Source organism: Neophocaena asiaeorientalis, unplaced genomic scaffold (assembly GCF_003031525.2).
Source record: "Neophocaena asiaeorientalis asiaeorientalis breed wild unplaced genomic scaffold, Neophocaena_asiaeorientalis_V1.1 scaffold134, whole genome shotgun sequence".
Lineage (NCBI taxonomy): Eukaryota > Metazoa > Chordata > Mammalia > Artiodactyla > Phocoenidae > Neophocaena > Neophocaena asiaeorientalis.
The window spans coordinates 30,188,836-30,207,574 of record NW_020185339.1 but is presented as its reverse complement, the minus strand read 5'-3'; the positions used below and the strand labels follow the sequence as shown (position 1 = coordinate 30,207,574).

At 47.7% G+C, this 18,739-nt stretch overlaps 2 protein-coding genes across 3 annotated transcripts in view; both read right to left on the bottom strand.

Moving 5' to 3' along the window:
• Positions 1–523, bottom strand: part of RPAP3 (RNA polymerase II associated protein 3) — a 42,653-nt gene extending 42,130 nt beyond the window's left edge. The window contains exon 1 of one of the 2 annotated variants that reach the window (XM_024737068.1): positions 473–523. The gene's annotated coding sequence lies outside the window, so the exon portion shown is untranslated. The remainder of the gene's footprint in view (positions 1–472) is intronic. The other variant, XM_024737069.1, reaches the window with a different exon arrangement.
• Positions 524–11,344: 10,821 nt separating this feature from the next.
• ENDOU (endonuclease, poly(U) specific) overlaps positions 11,345–18,739 on the bottom strand; it is a 15,883-nt gene continuing 8,488 nt past the window's right edge. The window contains exons 4-10 of the mRNA XM_024737071.1: positions 18,548–18,682; positions 17,898–18,069; positions 17,316–17,515; positions 14,578–14,691; positions 13,821–13,927; positions 13,079–13,221; positions 11,345–12,450 (exon numbers count right to left, since the gene is read on the bottom strand). Coding sequence (XP_024592839.1) covers positions 12,330–12,450; positions 13,079–13,221; positions 13,821–13,927; positions 14,578–14,691; positions 17,316–17,515; positions 17,898–18,069; positions 18,548–18,682 — 992 coding nt within the window. The 3' untranslated portion in view covers positions 11,345–12,329. The remainder of the gene's footprint in view (positions 12,451–13,078; positions 13,222–13,820; positions 13,928–14,577; positions 14,692–17,315; positions 17,516–17,897; positions 18,070–18,547; positions 18,683–18,739) is intronic.

Here is an 18,739-nt window from a genome sequence, read left to right as displayed (position 1 = left end):
GGAAAGAAACCTCTTCCATTTCACCTATCACCTCTGTTCCCACGGAACCTACGTCCAGGCAGGCAACCAGTAACTTCCAGCGCCTGGGGTATCACTTTCATACCCAATATCCGGGCGAGCATTGCACACCCACGCCAGAAGGGGGCGGGCCCCACCGAGGTCCCCTGGGGAGGGTGGATCTGCGGTCCTGACCACCGCAAATCGCTCAATAATCCGGGCAGCCGGGGTGGAGAGACCGACAGCAAGGCTGTCCGTCCAGGCCCGGGCTGCTCGGGGCGAGCCCCTCCCGGAACGAGCTCCCTGGTGCGCCTACTACCCTAGACACCAACGCGCCGCCCCAACGCCGGGCCCTGCCGCCCACCCTTGCCCTCTCGGCCTCACCCGGGACCCACGGCTGCACCCCTCCTCCCGCAGGGCGACCCCAAAAGCCTCCTCGCTGCTGCAGCCGGTGATAACCGCAAAGCCGGCTCACCTTAACGTGCTGTTACCGTCCCCACTGCCGCCCCGCAGTGACTCACGCCGGGCCCCGCCTTCCTGGGCTTTCCCACAAGTCCCTGCGTGCTCTCGCCCCGCCCCCTGGAGCCGTGTCGGAGCTTGCGCAGAAGGTCAGATACACTGTTCCCTCTTCGGGGTAGAACCAGCCTAGAGCGTTGACAGGTGTGTTAAAGCAAAATCTGCTGCTTTGCCTGCTTCCGATATGACCGAACTTCACACTAGGTAATCCAAAAACTGCAGGATCATCCTGACTTGTTCTGATTCCCCAAATAATAACGCCTTGAATAATTCCTTGGATTCCCCTCAGTTTTTTGTTTTTTTTTTTTTTGCTGTACGCAGGCCTCTCACTGCTGCGGCCTCTCCCGTTGCGGAGCGCAGGCGCAGCTCAGCGGCCATGGCTCACGGGCCCAGCCGCTCCGCGGCATGGGGGATCTTCCCAGACCGGGGCACGAACCCGTGTCCCCTGCATCGGCAGGCGGACTCTCAACCACTGCGCCACCAGGGAAGCCCTCCCCTTAGTTTTAATATTTGCCTTGCTGTGTGTAATGGTATTTAACAACCTTTGTATGATAATCATGTGAGAAAGTTACTGTTTGTCTACCATAAACAGGCTATGTAAACTAGTAACTAGCAATTTTTGTAGTAGTTTTTTTTTCTTTAAGTTCTTGTATTCGGCAAACCAGTTTCTCAGTCTGCCTACCTTGCACCTTTGCAAGTAAACTCTTTCCTTTTCTAAATGTATCTATCTCTGAGTCTTTCTTGGATGCGTGTCGCTATTAAGGTCTGTCTTTAGATTTCCCTGGCCACAAAGAAAAAAGAATATGAAGCTTTTAATATTTTGTGCTTCTGCTTCCTGTATAAGTGAACTTTCTCTCATTTTTCATAGCAACTCTAAAACTGTAAAACAAAAGTAATTTTAAAAGCCCACAAAAACAAACAGAAACAAACAAACCTTTCCATTTGAAATAGCTCTATGATCTTAAACATTAGACCAAAAATTCAGATTAGTGGCTCTCAAGCTTGGCTGAACTTTGGAATCACCTTGGGAGTGTGGGGAAAAGAAATACTGATTTCTAGGACCTCTCCCCAGAGATTGTGATTTAATTAGCACAGCCTGGGCATCCTGATTTTTTTAAAAGCACAAGATATAGCCATGCAGTTGAGGCTGGGACCCACTAATCCAGGTAAGGATCAGTGAAAAACCACCCTGGGGACCTTCCTTACAAAGTCATCAGCACATCTTTCCCACTGTATAATTATTTGGCATCTTTGTATTTTAAACTCACAGTAGTCAAATCATTAACTGTCACCAAAATATTTACTAAGGGAATGATTCTTTTGTTTTTTGTGTTGGCGGACAGAAAACTGACTTTTAAGGGTTTTTTTGTGTGTGTTTTAAAATTAATCTAATAATAAATAATTTTAAAACAGATATTGATTTATAGATATTCTTAACGAAAGCAACTCTGTTGGGGTTTTTATGGGGTTTTTTTGTTTGTTTGTTGGTTTTTTACCACACCGCAGGGCCTGCTGGATCTTAGTTCCCCGACTGGGGGTGGAACCTGTGCCCCCTGCAGTGGAAGTGCAGAGTCTTAACCACTGGACCACCAGGGAAGTCCCAAAGCAACTCTATCTTTAAAAATTAATTCTGGCAGAGTCAACTGAGATGAGAGAGAAGGGGGCCAGCTGGCTGTTCTAGTAAAACCTCATAGACCCTCTCACATCTTTCTCTCTCTCTCTCTCTCTCTCTCTCTTCACATAATAATCAGTTGTTGCTTGGTGAGTACAAAATCAAAGTGAGAGGAGTTAGTCAGATGGTCTTGATGGCCACCATCACCTAACTGAGGCTCCCACTGTCCTACAAAAAACTATGCCTGTAATGTCAGCCTTCCCTCTGCAAAGGAGGTTGAGGGTTTTTTATTATTGGCAATCATGTGCTCATCTAAAAACAATTCAGTAAATAAGGAAGGAGAGGAAGGGAGCAGATACTGAGGGGCAACCAGTAACCTCTATCAAAGGCCTTAATTATTTGTCAAAAGAATAGTGAATGAATGAGTTGATACTGCTAGAAATCCAGGCTCACTATAACCTGAGGAAGAAGGTTGAATTCTGCAATGCTGATTCTTCCACTTACTGAAAATGTAATCTGAATGTAATCTGTACACTGAGGCTTAATGTAAATTAAAGTTAAAATGGAGAAGATAAAAATACCTACTGGAGTAAGAAAATGTATGTAGATGGCCTACTTAGCACAGCTTGGGACATGGTAGGAGCTCAACAAATGTTATTTCCTGTCTCTCCCTCCTGTAAAGCTAAGGTCCAGACCCGGGGATTTAATAACTCTCTCCTACATCTCTCCCTGTCTCCCACTTGACTATCTGGAAGACCTCTGAAGACGTCTCTAAGAAGCACAAGTACTGGGCACCAGGAGATAAAGGTTAAGGTTGATAGCAGGGAAGGTAAACTGCCTCTCCTAATGCAAAATGAAATCTGTATAATAAGGAAGACAAGTAAGAATTGTAATAAGAAATAAGCATGTTATTTTACATTCCTCATCTCACAGCAATGGTAATATTATCCCCATTTTACTGATAAGGACGCTGACCTGAATAATTACGAAATTTGCCCGTACAGCCAGCAAATGACAGAGCCTGGTGAGGTACCTGGGCAGTCTGTCTTCAGAGCTGGCACCTGTGACTGCCTGTTCTACTACCCCCCGTCTGGCTCATTTGACTGTGACCTCCCTTGAGGAAGGGTAAGAGTGGCCCTATTTCTTAAATCTGCACTCTGTAACTTACCTGAGGCACTACTCCGTACCTGTCATTTTCCTAGCATCTGTGGCCTAAATAATCTGTTTACAGGTGAGAAGTCTCCTTGTATCTCTCTGGCACTCCTCCTGCCTCAGTTTGGTCAACCTCTGTAACCACAGAAACTGCATCCAGAGGTGTCCTTATGTTCCCTGTGTACGTGGTCAAGGGGGCTGGTTACCAAGGCTAGGGACCACCAGTCTCCATGTATCCCCTCAGAGTCTATGTGCAATGCTCCTTCCGTTCTTTTTTTTTTTTTTTAAGACTTTATTTTCTGAGAGCAGTTTGGGTTTACAATAAAATTAAGATAAGGGTACAGAGATTTCCCATACACCCCCCTACCCCAAGATATACATAGCCTTCCCCCTTTATCAACATCACTTGCCAGAGTGGTACATTTTTTACCAGGTATGAACCTACATTGACACATCATAGTCACCCAGAATCCATAATTTAACTAAGGGTTCACTCTTGGTGTTGTACAGTGGGTTTGGACAAATGACTAATGGCTATATATCTATCATTATAATACCGTACAGAGTATTTCCACTGCCCTAAAAATCCTCTGTGCTCTGCATATTCATCTCTCCCCCTCCACACTCACCCCCAGCAGCCATTGATTATTTTTACTGTCTCCATAGATTTGCCCTTTCCGCAATGTCAAGTAGTTGAAATTATACAGTATGGAGCCTTCTCAGTTTGGCTTTTTTCACTTCGTAATATGAGCTTCAGATTCCTCCATGTCTTTACATGGCTTGATAGCCCATTTCTTTTTAGCTGTGAATTATATTCCATTGTTCGATGTACCACAGTTTATCCATGCACCTGCCGAAGGACACCTTGGTTGCTTCCAAGTTTGAGCCATGATGAATGAAACTGCTAAAAACATCCATTTGTAGAGTTTTGTGTGGACAGAAGTTTTCAGTTCCTTTGGGGGTGTAATTATGAAGGAGTGTAATTATGAAGGAGTGCAGTTGCTGGATTATACGGTAAGAATATGCTTAGTTTTGTTACAAAATCAAACTGTCTTCCAGAGTGGCTATACCGGTTTGCTTTTCCACCCTCGATGTCTGAGAGATTCTATTGCTCCATATCCTTACCAGCATTTGGTGTTGTCAGTGTTCCAGATTTTGGCCATTCTAACAAGTGTGTAATGGTGTCTTGTTTTAATTTGCACTTCCCTGATGACATATGAGGTGGAGCATCTTTTCATATGCTTATTTGCCATCTGTACATCTTCTTTGGTCTATTGATGGTTGATGTCTGTTAAGGTCCCATTCTTTAATTGGTTGTTTACTTTTTGTAGTTTCAAGCATCCTTTTTATATTTTGGATAATGGTCTTTATCAAATATTTTTGCAAATATTTTCTCCCCATTTGTGGCTTGTCTGCTAATTCCCTTGATATTGTCTTTCCCAGAGCAGAATTTTTTTTTTACTTGAAGTATAGTTAATTTACAATGTTTCAGGTGTACAGCAAAGTGATTCAGTTATATATATAATTGGGAGCAGTACTTGTTGGAATTAATGGTTTGGTTTTTCTGGAAGGAGCTCATAATAGAGGACTCCCTTCCAATTCCACCATATACACAGCATCACCTTCTTTGGACGAAGATTGGCCTTTGGTGTGGTTGGTGATGGTTCATTTCACTTGCCCCACGATCTCTTCCGTTACATATTATTGTACAGTATCCACTTTTCATCACCCATCACAATTTGTTTTAAAACTGGAACGTTTTCGTTATGTTTAAGTAGAGAATCGCATGGGGAAATACGGTCAAGAAGATTTTTTTCGCTTAACTTACGTGGAACCCAAACATCAAAGCGATTCACATAACCAAGCTGGTGCAAATGATTTTCAACGCTTGATTTGGGTATTTTGAGTATGTCGACTATCTCCCATGTGTTATAGCCACATTGATTGTTCTCAATTAATGTCTCAATTTGATCGCTATCAACGTCAACTGGTCTACCCGACGGTGGAGCACCATACAGCGAGAAATCTCCAGCATGGAACTTTGCAAACCACTTTCAACACATTCAGTCAGTCACAGCACCTTCTCCATACACTGCATAAATCTTTTTTGCATTTCAGTTGCGTTTTTACCTTTCTTGAAATAATAAAGCATAATATGCTGAAAATGTTGCTGTTTTTCTTCCAACTTCAGTATTAAAATGGCTACACAAAAATTCACCAATTTTGATAAGTTTTTTTTAATGCATGCTGATATGCTGTCACAATACAATCTAACAAAATTGTTTCGAATGAAGTTAAAGACAAGCACGACTAGAGCCATCGTACAGAAAAAAATCAAACAGACTCTGGCCAACCCAGTAGTTCCCTGTGCTATACAATAGGTTCTTGTTTATCTGTTTTATATATAGTGGTTCGTATCTGTTAAACCCAAACTCCTAATTTATCCCTCCCCACTCTTCGCCCTTTGGTAACCATAAGTTGTTTTCTATGTCTGTGAGTCTATTTCTGTTTTGTAAGTACGTTCATTTGTATCATTTTTTTAGATTTCACATTTAAGTGGTATCATATGATATTTGTCTTTCTCTGTCTGACTTACTTCACTTAGTATGATAATCTCTAGGTCCATCCATGTTGCAAATGACATTATTTCGTTCCTTTTTATGGCTAAGTGATATTCCATTGTGTGTGTGTGTGTGTGTATCACATCTTCTTTACCCATTCATCTGTTGCACATTTAGGTTGCTTCCATGGCTTGGCTATTGTAAATAGAGCTGCTGTGAACACTGGGGTGCATCTTTTCAAATTAGAGTCTTTGTCTTTTCCGGATATATGCCCAGGAGTAGGATTGCTGGATCATATGGTAACTCTGTTTTTAGTTATTTAAGGAACCTCTGTACTGTTTTCCATAGTGGCTACACCAATTTGCATTCCCACCAACAGTGTAGGAGGGTTCCCTACTGTCTGTTTAGGTCTTCTACACATTTTCTGATTCTGTTGTTTGTTTGTTTTATATTGAGCTGTATAAGCTGTTTGTATATTTTGGAAATTAATCCCTCGTTGGTTGCATCATTTGCAAATATTTTCTCCCATTCTGTGTGTTGTCTTTTTGTTTTGATTATGGTTTCCTTTGCTGTGCAAAAGCTTTTAAGTTTAATTAGGTCCCATTTGTTTATTTTTGCTTTTGTTTTCATTACTCTAGGAGACGGATTCAAAAAACTATTCCTGCAATTTATGTCAAAGAGTGTTCTGCCTATGTTTTCCTCTAGGAGTTTTTTGGGGTTTTGTTTTGTTTTGCGGTACGCGGGCCTCTCACTGCTGTGGCCTCTCCCGTTGCGGAGCACAGGCTCCGGACACGCAGGCTCAGCGGCCATGGCTCACGGGCCTAGCTGCTCCACGGCATGTGGAATCCTCCCGGACAGGGGCACGAACTCGTGTCCCCTGCATCGGCAGGCGGACTCCCAACCACTGCGCCACCAGGGAAGCCCCCTCTAGGAGTTTTATAGTATCCGGTCTTACATTTAGGTCTTTAATCCATTTTGAGTTTATTTTTGTATATGCTGTTAGAGAATGTTCTAATTTTATTCTTTTACACGTAGCTGTCCAGTTTTCCCAGCACCACTTATCGAAGAGACTGTCCTTTCTCCACTGTATATTCTTGCCTCCTTTGGCATAGATTAATTGACCATAAGTGCATGCATTTATTTCTGGGCTTTCTGTCCTTTGCCATTGATCTATGTGTCTGTTTTTGTACCAGTACCATACTGGGTTATTTTGTGTGTTTTTTTTTTTTTTTTGGCTGCACCACACAGCATGCAGGATCTTAGTTTCCTGACCAGGGATCAAACCCATGCCCCCTGCAATGGAAGCACGGAGTCTTAACCTCTGGACTGCCAGGGAAGTCCTGAGTACCATACTGTTTTGGTTACTATACCTTGTAGTATAGTATGAAGTCAGGAAGCATGTTTCCTCTAGCTCAATTCTTCTTTCTCCAGATTGTTTTGGCTATTTGGGATCTTCTGTGTTTCCATACAGATTTTAAAATTGTTTGTTCCAGTTCTGTGAAAATTGCCGTTGATAATTTGATAGGGATTTCATTGTATCTGTAGATTGCCTTGGGTAGTATGGCCATTTTCACAGCAGTGATTCTTCCAATCCAAGAACACGGCATATCTTTCCATCTGTTTGTGTCATCTTCAGTTTCTTACATCAGCGTCCTGTAGTTTTCAGCGTACAAGTCTTTTGCCTCCTTAGGTTGGTTTATTCCTAGGTATTTTATTCTTTTTGATGTGATTGTAAATGGAGTTGTTTCCTTAATTTCTCTTTCTGATAGTTGTGTTAGTGTATAGAAATGCAAGAGATTTCTGTGTTATAATTTTATAACCTGCAACTTTACCAAATGCATTGATGAGCTCTAGTAGTTTTCGGGTGACATCTTTAGGATTTTCTAAATATAGTATCATGTCATCTGCAAACAGTGACAGATTTACTTCTTCCTTTCCAATTTGCATTCCTTTTATTTCTTTTTCTTCTCTGACTGCTGTGGCTAGGGCTTCCAAAACTATGTTAAATAAAAGTGGTGAAAGTGGGCATCCTTGACTTGTTCCTGATCTTAGAGGGAATGCTTTTAGTTTTTCACCACTGAGTATAATGTTAGCTGTGGGTTTGTCATAGATGGCCTTTATTATGTTGAGATACGTTCCCTCTATGCCCACTTTCTGGAGAGTTTTGATCATAAATGGATATTGAATTTTATCAAAAGCTTTCTCTGCATCTACTGAGATGATCATATGGTTTTTATTCTAGCAGAAGTTTTTAGTGTTAATGAAGTATAGGTTATCAATTTTTTCTTTCACAGATTTTGCCTTTGATGTTGTACCTAAAAAAGCATTACCAGGGACTTCCCTGGTGACACAGTGGTTAAGAATCCACCTGCCAATGCAGGGGACACAGGTTTGATCCCTGGTCTGGGAAGATCCCACAGGTCACGAAGCAACTAAGCCTGTGTGCCACAACTGCTGAGCCTGCACTCTAGAGCCTGTGAGCCACAACTACTGAGCCCACGCACTGCAACTGCACAAGCCCCTGTGCTCTAGGGCCCACGTGCCACAACTACTGAGCCCATATGCTGCAAGTGCTGAAGCCCGCGTGCCTAAAGCTCGTGCTCCATAACAAGAGAAGCCACCACGGTGAGAAGCCCACGCACCACAACAAAGAGTAGCCCCCGCTCGCCGCAGCTAGAAAAAGCCCACGCGCAGCAACGAAGATCCAATGCAGCCATAGATAAATAAATGCCCTTCTAAAAAAATAAAAATAAAAAATATATATCTCTTCTGTTCCTTTTGCTCCTTCTTCTCCCGGTATTCCCATTATGTATATGTTACACCTTTTGTTGTTGTCCCACAGTACTTGGAATGTTCTGTTTTTCTTAGTCTTTGTTCTCTTTGCCTTTTGGTTTTTCAGGATTCTATCGAACTGTCCTCAGGTACAGAGATTCTTTCCTCAGCAGTCCAGTCTACTAATAAGCCCATCAAAGGTATTCTTCACTTCTATTACAGTGTTTTTTATCTCTAGCATTTCTTTTTGATTGTTGTATGATCAGGCCACCCAAGATGGCTGTTCTCTTGCTCTCTGTACATCCCTGTTCAACCAGTCCCTGCCTTACCTACACCCTACTCACATGACTGACCTTCCCTCTTAATCATAGAGCCTAATCAGTAAATGTCTGCTACTCGCCCCAGGTTCCAGCAAGTGATTGTTCTGACCTTTAGATCACAATGTCTCCACTATGATAGTTTCACCATCATACTAGTGTTGCCACCATAGAGGGGCAGTGAGGGGCGTGCTGAGGTCAATTCCCTCTATCGCCGGTAACCTCGCTCTCCTCTACCCACCCACCCCCATGGTAGTGAATACTGCTGCCTGCCACCTGCTGCACAGAGCAGGGTGTTGCTCCAGGACCTTGCTTCAGGCATGTAAGACCCCCCTATCCACTAAGCCATTGATGTCTCTGTCCTCGATCCTGGGCTCTTTCCTCAGCCTGCAGGCTGGGCAAGTACGGGGCTTGCAGGCCTGCGGGGTGCAGCCCAGTAATTGTTTCTTAGAACGTCCATCTCTTTGCTTACATTGCCCATCTATTCTTGCATGCTATCTACTTTATCCCTTAAAGCCCTTAGCATATGAATCATAGTTGTTTTAAATCCCTGGTATGATAATTACAACATTCTTGCCGTGTCTGGTTCTGATTATTTGCTCTATCTCTTCAAATTGTGTTTTTTGCCTTTCGTTATGCAAGCAGATAGGGTAGGGAGTCCCCAGAGAAAGAGAACCAGGCATGGCTTTCTTGACAGAAGAGAAGCCATTTGGGGCCTAAGCGATTCTGTAATCTAAGCCTGGCCACAGTGCTTGCCCTTGAACAGGTCTGAGTATTTAATGATCTTAAGGGAACAAAAGAATGCAGAAACAAAGGACTGTTACCAGGCAAGAGAAGTAACAATAGCAAAGATCAGAAAAAAAAAAAAAAGATAGCAAAGATCAGTGGTAAAAACTCCCCGTTCTGTTTCAGTAGTAAAGATTAGCCTGGGGGCTTCCCTGGTGGCGCAGTGGTTGAGAGTCTGCCTGCCGATGCAGGGGACGCGGGTTCGTGCCCCGGTCCGGGAAGATCCCACATGCCGCGGAGCGGCTAGGCCCGTGAGCCATGGCCGCTGAGCCTGCGCGTCTGGAGCCTGTGCTCCGCAACGGGGGAGGCCACAACGGTGAGAGGCCCGCGTAGCGCACACAAAAAACAGAAAGATTTTTCTATTGCGCTGAAGAGCGCAACCACCACATCAGCTGGAAACTGAGGGGTGATGTCGTTGACCTTTTCTGACCCTCAACTAAAGCTTGGACTCTGTCAGACAGCCCGAGCCCCTCCATGAACATGCATGGGCCCTTAGCTTAACACTTCCCCAGTTTTGCTGTTTGGGGTGACACTGCTTTGGGAAAGATCCCCAGTGTTCTCCTTACTGCGGCTGCAAGTGAGAAATCCTTCTTCCTCCCTATCTTTGGCCTGGTTGTCTTTTGGCTCGACACCCACCAAAAGGGGAGCCCCGTTTTTGGGTAACAGTTTTTTCTTGATAGCCAGACACAACGTACCAGTAAAAGAAAGTGCTGTAAATAGGCCTTTAGTAATGTGGTGGTGAGGTGTGAGGGGAGGGAAGGCGTTCTGTAGTCCTCTGTAGGTCTGTCCTTCAGTCAGCCTATGCCTCTGTACACAAGTGTTTCTCCCCGCTTGTGCGGAGAGGATGGACGGAAGGGGGCTGGAGTTGGGTAATTTCTCTTCTCCCACTTGGAAGGCTAGAGTTGGGTCTCTCGCTTCCTGTCAGTTAGGCTCTGACAATACCCGGGCAGCTTAGGCTCTGGCGTACTAGCTTCCCCTCAGGGCAGACTTTGTTAAGAAGGACAGAATGCTCTGGAGTATTTCAAAATGGTTTCTTTTCTCACACCTGTGCGGGAAGGCTGAGGGGATTTTTCTCACACGTTTATTACGGGAGCTCCTGGAGGTACATTTCACAGCATTGCGCAGGCGCCCTGTGACTGGGTCCCCTGGCGTCTTTAACGCTCAGAGCCAACTGCACTGAACCTCCAGCAGTTATCGATTACAGTTCAGGTTTTTGAACCACAGCCCCGGTTTCTGTGTCTTCCTACATTCACCTGTCTTTCCAGTCCGAGGGGAGCAGTTTGCCTGTGTTCTCCCCTGTCTTACAGATCCAAGAAGAATCGTTGGTTTTTCACTCTGTTCAGTTTTTACTTGTTGTTAGGATGGAATGGTGACTTCCAGGCTCCTTATATGTGGAACCAGAAGCGGGAAGGGCTCTCCTTCCGCCCTTCACATTACAAGTCCACCAGGTGAATTCTCCACCCGTCTTAGCTAGAGAGACTTAGGTGAGTCAGGAACTTTACCGAGATACCACATCCTCCAGGTCATCCCAAAGAGCCACTAAAGCCAGAAGCATCACTCCCAACCCTGGTCCACAGAAAAGGCTGGGAGACAGACAGTTGAGGGGGGGCCATGTGCAAAGAAGAGACACATTTCAAGTTTTCTGAAATGACTTGAGACTCAAGACTCTACAGCATCGTTCAAGCCTTGCCCTGTGGGACAGCCTCTGGTTCCCAATGTGATTAGGGGAGAAATGCATAACTGAGTGAAATAGGGAACCCCAGTCTCCCTGTCTTCCATTCTAAGAGCTTATGCACATTATGGCTGCTGAATTAGACTTAAAATAATTATGTTAGTGACACCAAGCTCTAGGTTCCTTTCTTCTTCTGATGCAAAATCTCCCGCCTGTGAGGGGAACTCTTTTACAAACTATTTGGAATCAAATTACAGCTCTGTAACTGCACGAAGTGTCCACAGTTAGGAAGCTTCTTGTTGCAGTTACCTAGCTGACTACAAAAAATCAGGCCTGGAGGAGTCCGCTGCCTCTCCAGCCTACTCACTGCATCAGCCGTTACCCTCTCGCGGACCCTGTTCTGAGAGGATCTCACCCTAGAAAAGACCAAATACCCACCCTTGATCTCCATAGCCTGATTTATTTGAGGCCCCAGTATGGGGGTGATTACAGTTTGCAGAGCTGTGTACCACAACAGCCATTAGGGTAACCTTGAATTTCTCTCGGCCACTCTTCCTAAGAACAATTGAAAACATCTTCACAGTAAGAATGTCATCAGGTTTGCCTTCTCACCAACCCCCAAAAGAGGAAATGGGGCAAACCCCTTCCCTTTGCATTAAAAGGAAACATGAGGCCTGGAGACCTCAAGGACTTATTCAGGGTTCCACCACCCAGCAGGGCAAAGAGCTATTGAGGGTCCCCACCTTCTGTTTCCAAAATGTTGGAGGACAAAGGTGTGACTGTTTCTCTAATTTGTATCTTTTCTCTCTTTTTCATATGGGCATTTCTGGATTGGGGAGTCCCTCGCCGTCTCCTCCATTCCCTGCCCCTCCAGCGCAGAGCAAATAGCGTCTCAGTCCGACAAGAGCTCTTACTGCCCTCATGCCCCTTTCTAGCCCGAAGCTCTATTGGGTAGGAGACACCACGTAGGCTGTGGTGATGTACTTCTTGCCATTTCCGTAGGTTGACTTGTCCCAGGCATAGGTCTGGATGGCCAAGGGATGTCCACCCAGGCTTAACTGGCACCTGTGGGGAAAGATCAGCAAATCATAGGGACCTGCTTCACTCCACGTCCGTCCCCAGGCTGGAAGGATGAAGTTCAGCCGCGCGGAAGGGCTCCACCCTGTCTTAGCCTCTAAGGGAGCTGCCACAGCTTGCTTCAGCCTCTGCCTCTGGCTCCCCACGTGCAGAGGGCCCTCTCAAACTCTGTCTTCTTTTCCGTCTTCTTAGAGAATACTGCTTCTCATCTGTCCTACAGGAATATTCTCAAATCCAACTCTAGAGCTGCAACCCCCAGAAATGAAATGTCCGCTTAGGGTTTCAGAAGTGGTTGGGCCCAGAGTCCTCAAATGTTAGAGAAGATGAGGGCCAGTGGTTTCTAACTGTACTCTCTGGGGCTCCAGCGTTCCCCCAAACAGCCTCAGGGGCCAAAAAGAGAGGCTTGCAGCCCCAGGGCAACTCCATTTCTAACTGTTTTGTATATTAAGCTCCTGCATACGATTGCACTTGGAGGAGGGAGGGGATGTGGTTCTGCTGCTGGGATGAAGGTTGGCAGCTACACGACTGATCCGATCAACAGCTTCACGTTCCAAGACAGAAAACCGAGGTCCAGAACAGTGATTTGTCCAAGCCCTCCTGAGCCACCAGGACTTACACTTTGCCTGGCCTGGCGATGAAGCACAGGGAGTAAAGGGCAAATTCAAACTCGGGGCTGCTGCCTATGAAAGTTGAACCCATTTCCTTGTAGCAGCCATCCCAGCTGAACTGCAAGGCCAGCACCCTGGGGTAAGAATCCCCCTGCGGAGAGAAGGGCGGTAAAGGGGGTCTGGTGAGTACCACAGTGCAGAGTCGCACAGAGGGTTGGCTAGGATTTGTCGAGGGCCCGTGGGGGTCTGTGTGAGCTTCCTGGGGAGACTGGATTCTTTAAATCGACAGAAGATGCAGTCTGCCCTGCTAGGGTATCTGAGTCCTGTGCATACCCTCTCCCTGGAGCCGCCAGCTCGCATCTCCCAGAAAGGCCCACAGTCAGCATCCATGTGCCCGGTGCCAGGGGAGCAGGGACGTAACTGTGGCCCTCACGTGCGGAGGAGAAGGACAGCTTTTTGCCCCCAAATTATTTCCAGGCTCAGGCCAGCAAAGCGTTCTTTTTTTTATAAAAATATAAGAAATTTAACTCAGACTAGCCAGACTGAAACTTCAGCTGACACTTTGGAAGCGTCCTGGCTGGCTGAACCCTCTTTCCAGCAAATAGGGAAGTCCTATTCACGATCCCCGTTAGGCTGCCAAGAGGGTCAGGGTGGGAGACAAGTCTGCCTGTTTGGAATTCAGAATGAGGACAGGACGTCTGGGTACTGACGGCGCTTTTCCAGCCCATGGGGTCAGCACTCAGTACTCACAGGCCCGTCACAGATGTGACTGTAATAGTCAACCAGGCCCTTCTTCTCCTGCATGTAGAAGTGGATCCAGTTATGGAAGCCAGTGACCTTGCCTTTTTTGACTTCACCTGTAATAAACAGATAAGGTGGGTGATCTGGGCCTCCCCTCCGACCTCTTTCCCCACTCCCGTGCCAAGGCTGTACCCCTTCTCCAGTCTCTTATTCCTAGAATGTCCACCCCAACTTCCCAGAGTCCTTCACGCCCCTAACTCTCACCTCAGAACGCTACACACACACACACACACACACACACACACACACACCTCCCATTTCAGCTGAAGCCCTTGGGAGAGTTCCTTCTCCCCACTGACCCTGGGCCATTCTGAGATACTCCTCTAGCCATTTCCCTAGGAGCAAGCCAGACTTGGTGGGAGCCTTACGCTGGGGCAATGGGGCCTCCTTAGGAAACAGCTGACCAAGCCCTGGAAGCAGAGGACCATTGAGAGGTAGACAGCCAGGGCCTCAAACACGTCTCTCTTCTTATGTGTGCACCTTGGGAGCCCCGGTGTCCGGGCTTCTTTCTCCCTCTGATACTCCAGAAGAAACTGGCCCTCAAACATGGCCTCTCAGTCCCCTCCCTCTTGGCCAGGGAGCAGACGTGCCCTGCCCTGCGAGCTGGCTCGACTACTGATTCATCGGTGCTGATGCTGCCCTGTGCCTGAGGGAAGCATCTCTCTTCATCCCTCCAACTCTTTCTTCCCAAGCAGAGTAATCCCACCTGAGAAGACATGTTCAAAGCCACCTGAGTGCCCCTCTTCTTTGCCTCTTGAATACAGCCCAAACCACATGTTTTTCAAGTCGTTGACGAACTCCTGTTCTGTGCTGTAGCGGTCTGGGGAGAGGAACGCAGAGGACTGAGGAGAGGGGAAGGCAGGGCCTTCCTGGAAAGCAAGGAAGGGCCACCTGCTCCAGCGTGACAAGAGACGGGTGGGTTCAGCCTACATAGTCAGTTGTTCGCTCAGCAGTTATCTATGCCATAGATTCTATGGGGTGCCTGTTTTGTGCCAGGCCCAGATCTAAAGGCTGAGGATTCATCAGGGAATCACAAGGACAAGATTCCTGTCTTTATAGTTTATATTCCAGTGGAGGAGACAGATAATAAACAAACAATAAACGGTATGATTTCAGATAAGTGCTATGAAGAAAATAAAGCAGATTATCCCATGATGCCTGGAGGTGGGGTTCGGGTGGGAGCTTTTCTAGAAAGGCCTCTCTGAGAAGGTAGCACTGATCAGAGACCTGAAGGGTAAGGAGTCAGCCATGCAAAGACCTGGGGGAAAGAGCCTTCCACGTAGAAGGAACAGCAAGTGCAAAGGCTCCAGGACACCTTGGCGTTTTAGAGAGCTGAGGGCCCATGTAGCTGGAGCAGAGCCAGCAGGAGGGGAGAGTGGTAGGAGAGGAGGTCTGAGAGGCAGGCAGCTGCCAGCCCATGCAAAGAAGGTTGGAGCTCAGTCAAACCTTAATAATAAGAAAAATAGTTTAGATTCACTGAGTTTGTTCTGTGTACCTGGCACTGTTTTAGTGCTTTCAATCCTCACGTTGATTCTTCATGTCAGGTTGTTACCAGGCGTTCCTGGTGGAGGAAATGGAGGTGGGGAGTGGGGAGGTAAAGAGAAGAATCAAATATAACCCCTGGGCTTTGGGCCTGAGCAACTGGATAAAGTATGGGGTCATTTATGAGATGGGGAAGATGAGGAAGGAGCAGGTCTGGAGGAAGAGGTGGGAACCGTGAGTTCTCTTTACACTAAGTTCTGAGTAGATGCCAGTTAGACAGGCAGGGAAATGTCAGGGCTGGGGATCTGAATTAGGGAGCTATCAACTGTCAACGGTTCACTGCCCAGAATTGTGTGTAGAGGACACTAAAGAGATACCAGGCATATTCCCTCCTTTCAAGGACTTAAAACACAGTTGGGTGGTCCAGTGGTTAAGAATCCGTCTTCCAGTGCAGGGGATGGGGGTTCGATCACCGGTCAGGGAACTAAGATCCCACATGCCGAGGGGCAACTACTGAGCCTGCGTGCCACAACTAGAGAGCCCACGCACCGCAACGACTGAGCCCACACGCCACAACTAGAGAGAAGCCCGCGCACCTCAACGAAGAGCCCACGTGCCACGCAGCCGAAAATAAAAATAAAATACAACAAATAAACATTTTTTTAAAACCACACAGTTGGAAAACAAGACTAAGAACACACGATATAACAGAGAACGCCTTCACAATCTGAATGGCTATAGCTTACCGGGTGCCAGGCTTTCCACTGAGTGTTTTATATGCATGAATCCCCCAAGACCGCATTGCACAGACAAGGCTCAGTTGGGGCCTGAGGGTCAAACGGCCCAGGATCACTTGCGTCATTAGCAAGTGAAACCAAGTCCCTCTGGCCCAAGGCTATTTTAGGACACACTCCAAACCCTTGACCTCTGAAGAGACTCTGAAAGCCAGCCGTGAGCTGCAGCTTCATAAATGAGGTGGAATGTGAGCTAGAACTTTAAGGATAAGTGGGATTTGGACAGGGAGAGAGGCGAAGACCGGGTGGGTCGTGGAACAGCCTGGACTAGGGCTCAGTCTTGACCTCCAAGATCCTCTCCTGTGTTTACTACAAGGAAAACACCAGGGGGCAGTGCAGGATCGCGCCCTCTTCACAGGGCTTGCTTATGTGTCACCAGCTTTACCTAAAAACAGTGTTACTAACTCTTAATGGGGCCACCGGAGGATGGAATGCAACGGCTCCGAGCGGAGGCGATCCCACGGCCAGCAAGGGATGACCAGGACGGAGCCACCCCCAGGCAAGGCCCAGCTGTCCGGAGTTCAGGAAAGGAATCTGGAGGACACTAACAAACACACCGCGTGCCAAGAAGTCCTGCGGCCCAAACCTTTTTTGGTCTGATTCACATGTATCTGTATCTGGAGTCTCTCCAACCAGAACCCTTCCCAGTATAACGTCCCCCTCTGAACCTTTGTTGATTTTCTGTTGCTGTGTCCCCAGCAAAAATGTGGAATGGGCCGGCCTCCTTCCTGGACGGAGTGCCCAGTGAGGGAGCAGGGGCAGGGACCCTACGTGCCTGCAAAGTGGTGCTGAGTCCGGGATCAGCTCAGGTGGCAGAGGAATACCCTGGGGGCTGACGGGGAGCTGGGGGACTCACGGCCTGCGGAGAACCCTGAGGCTGAAGCAGCAAGTGGGGGGCAAACCAGGCTGCTAAGATTAGGTCAAAAGATGGGTTGACTTTGAAGCCGGACAGAGGATTTTTCAGCTCCTGCGTGGGTCTGTGGTCTCTTCTAGGCCCCTGTCTGTCCCCTCCCAGAGGTACACTGGCCTCCACCTAGTCCCCACCTGCTCTCTTAACCTGCCCGCCATGGAGCCCCCAGGGGTGCCTGGCCCGCTGTGGGCACACTGCGACCTCAGCAGGGCCTCCCTCTCTCTCGGGGCCTGGGGGAGGCCTCATGGCCTCACTCACTCTGCTGGTGGAGGAAGCCGTAGAGTTCCTTCATGACGGCCGTCTTCATAACCTCGCTGAGGAAGGTGTCCTGCTCAGCCAGCTGCTGGGCTGTGAAGTGCTCCCCGCGGCCCGCGGCCCGCTGGTAGTTGTCGAGGAGGTTGATGAAGGCGGCGTAGGTCGGCTTGGAGAAGAGTTTCTCATTGACATACGTGAAGAGCCTGGGGCAGGTAGAGGGAGGCCCAGTGAGAGGCCTGCACGCAGAGCAGAAACCCCTCCAGAACTTCCAGGTGCAGGGGCAGGCATGAGAGGGTTGGGTTCAGAGGCAGAGTGGGGACTTCACACACTCTTGGGGACAATGCATGAGGTCCCTCTTTTCTTCCACTTCATCTCTTGGAAGGTCAGTTCTATTCTCAGCCCAGCCAATCCCAGAAACCCTCCCAAATGGATCCCCACAGGTCCTCAAATGGCTTTATCTGTCTCTGGAGACCCATTTTTTCCCTCTCCCTTTGGTCCTGCCTGCCTTGAGGAGAAAAGAGCTGAGGCACCAAAGCGAGCAAGGCTGGGGGAGAGACTGCAGGAAGAGGCTTGAAGGGAACTCACGGCTCTGGGCAGCGGTCTACTTGGTCTCTGGCCTCCGAGGGCGAGATGCACTTTTGGCTATTGAGAACAATGTCTTCCTTCTGGGCTTTGTTGGTATCTGCCCTATAGATCTTCTCAGAGATGCTCTGCGGTTCCCCCTTGGTTATGGCATCGCTGATCTGGGAGAAGCCCTCTGGGAGGAATTGGGGGAGGGGTATTTCAGAGCCTGAGGGAGGCCAGGGGGCAAGCAGCTGTCTGTGTGCATCCCCTCCTGGGCACCTTCCAGAAGCCAGCAGCGGGGGAGAGGGGCTGCAATCAGGCGCCCTAGTGATTGTAGGGCAGGGGGCTAGCGGCCTAAAGGATCCTTAAGTTCAGCACACGGCCTTGCCCACAGAATGTCCATGAAATATCCACACTGCCCCCTGCCCCTAGGAAATTTCTCATACTTTGGCACGCATCAGAATTGTCTAGAGGGCTTGTGGAAACAGATTGGTGGGCCCCTCCATCAGAGTTTCTGATTCAATGGGTCCGGGGTGAGCCCTAGAGTTTCCATTTCTAATAAATTCCCAGATGATGCTCATGGTACTGGTCCAGGGACCACACTGGGAGAGCTATTGCTCTAGAGAGTTCCTCTGCCTCTGGGGCTATGCTAAAGGGAGCAGGAGACTGACCATGGCCACACAGGCTCTCGAAATCCTCGCAGCAGTTTCCGAACTTTGGGCAGCGGGCGTTGCAGTGGCATAGGTGGTGCTTGTCAAAGGCTTCCAGGCAGCGGCCCCGGCAGGAGTTGGGTGCCAAGTACAAGTCTGAGAGGACAGAGGGGAGGTGTGTCCTGGGCTGACCTCTAGGGGTCGCTCCCCGCA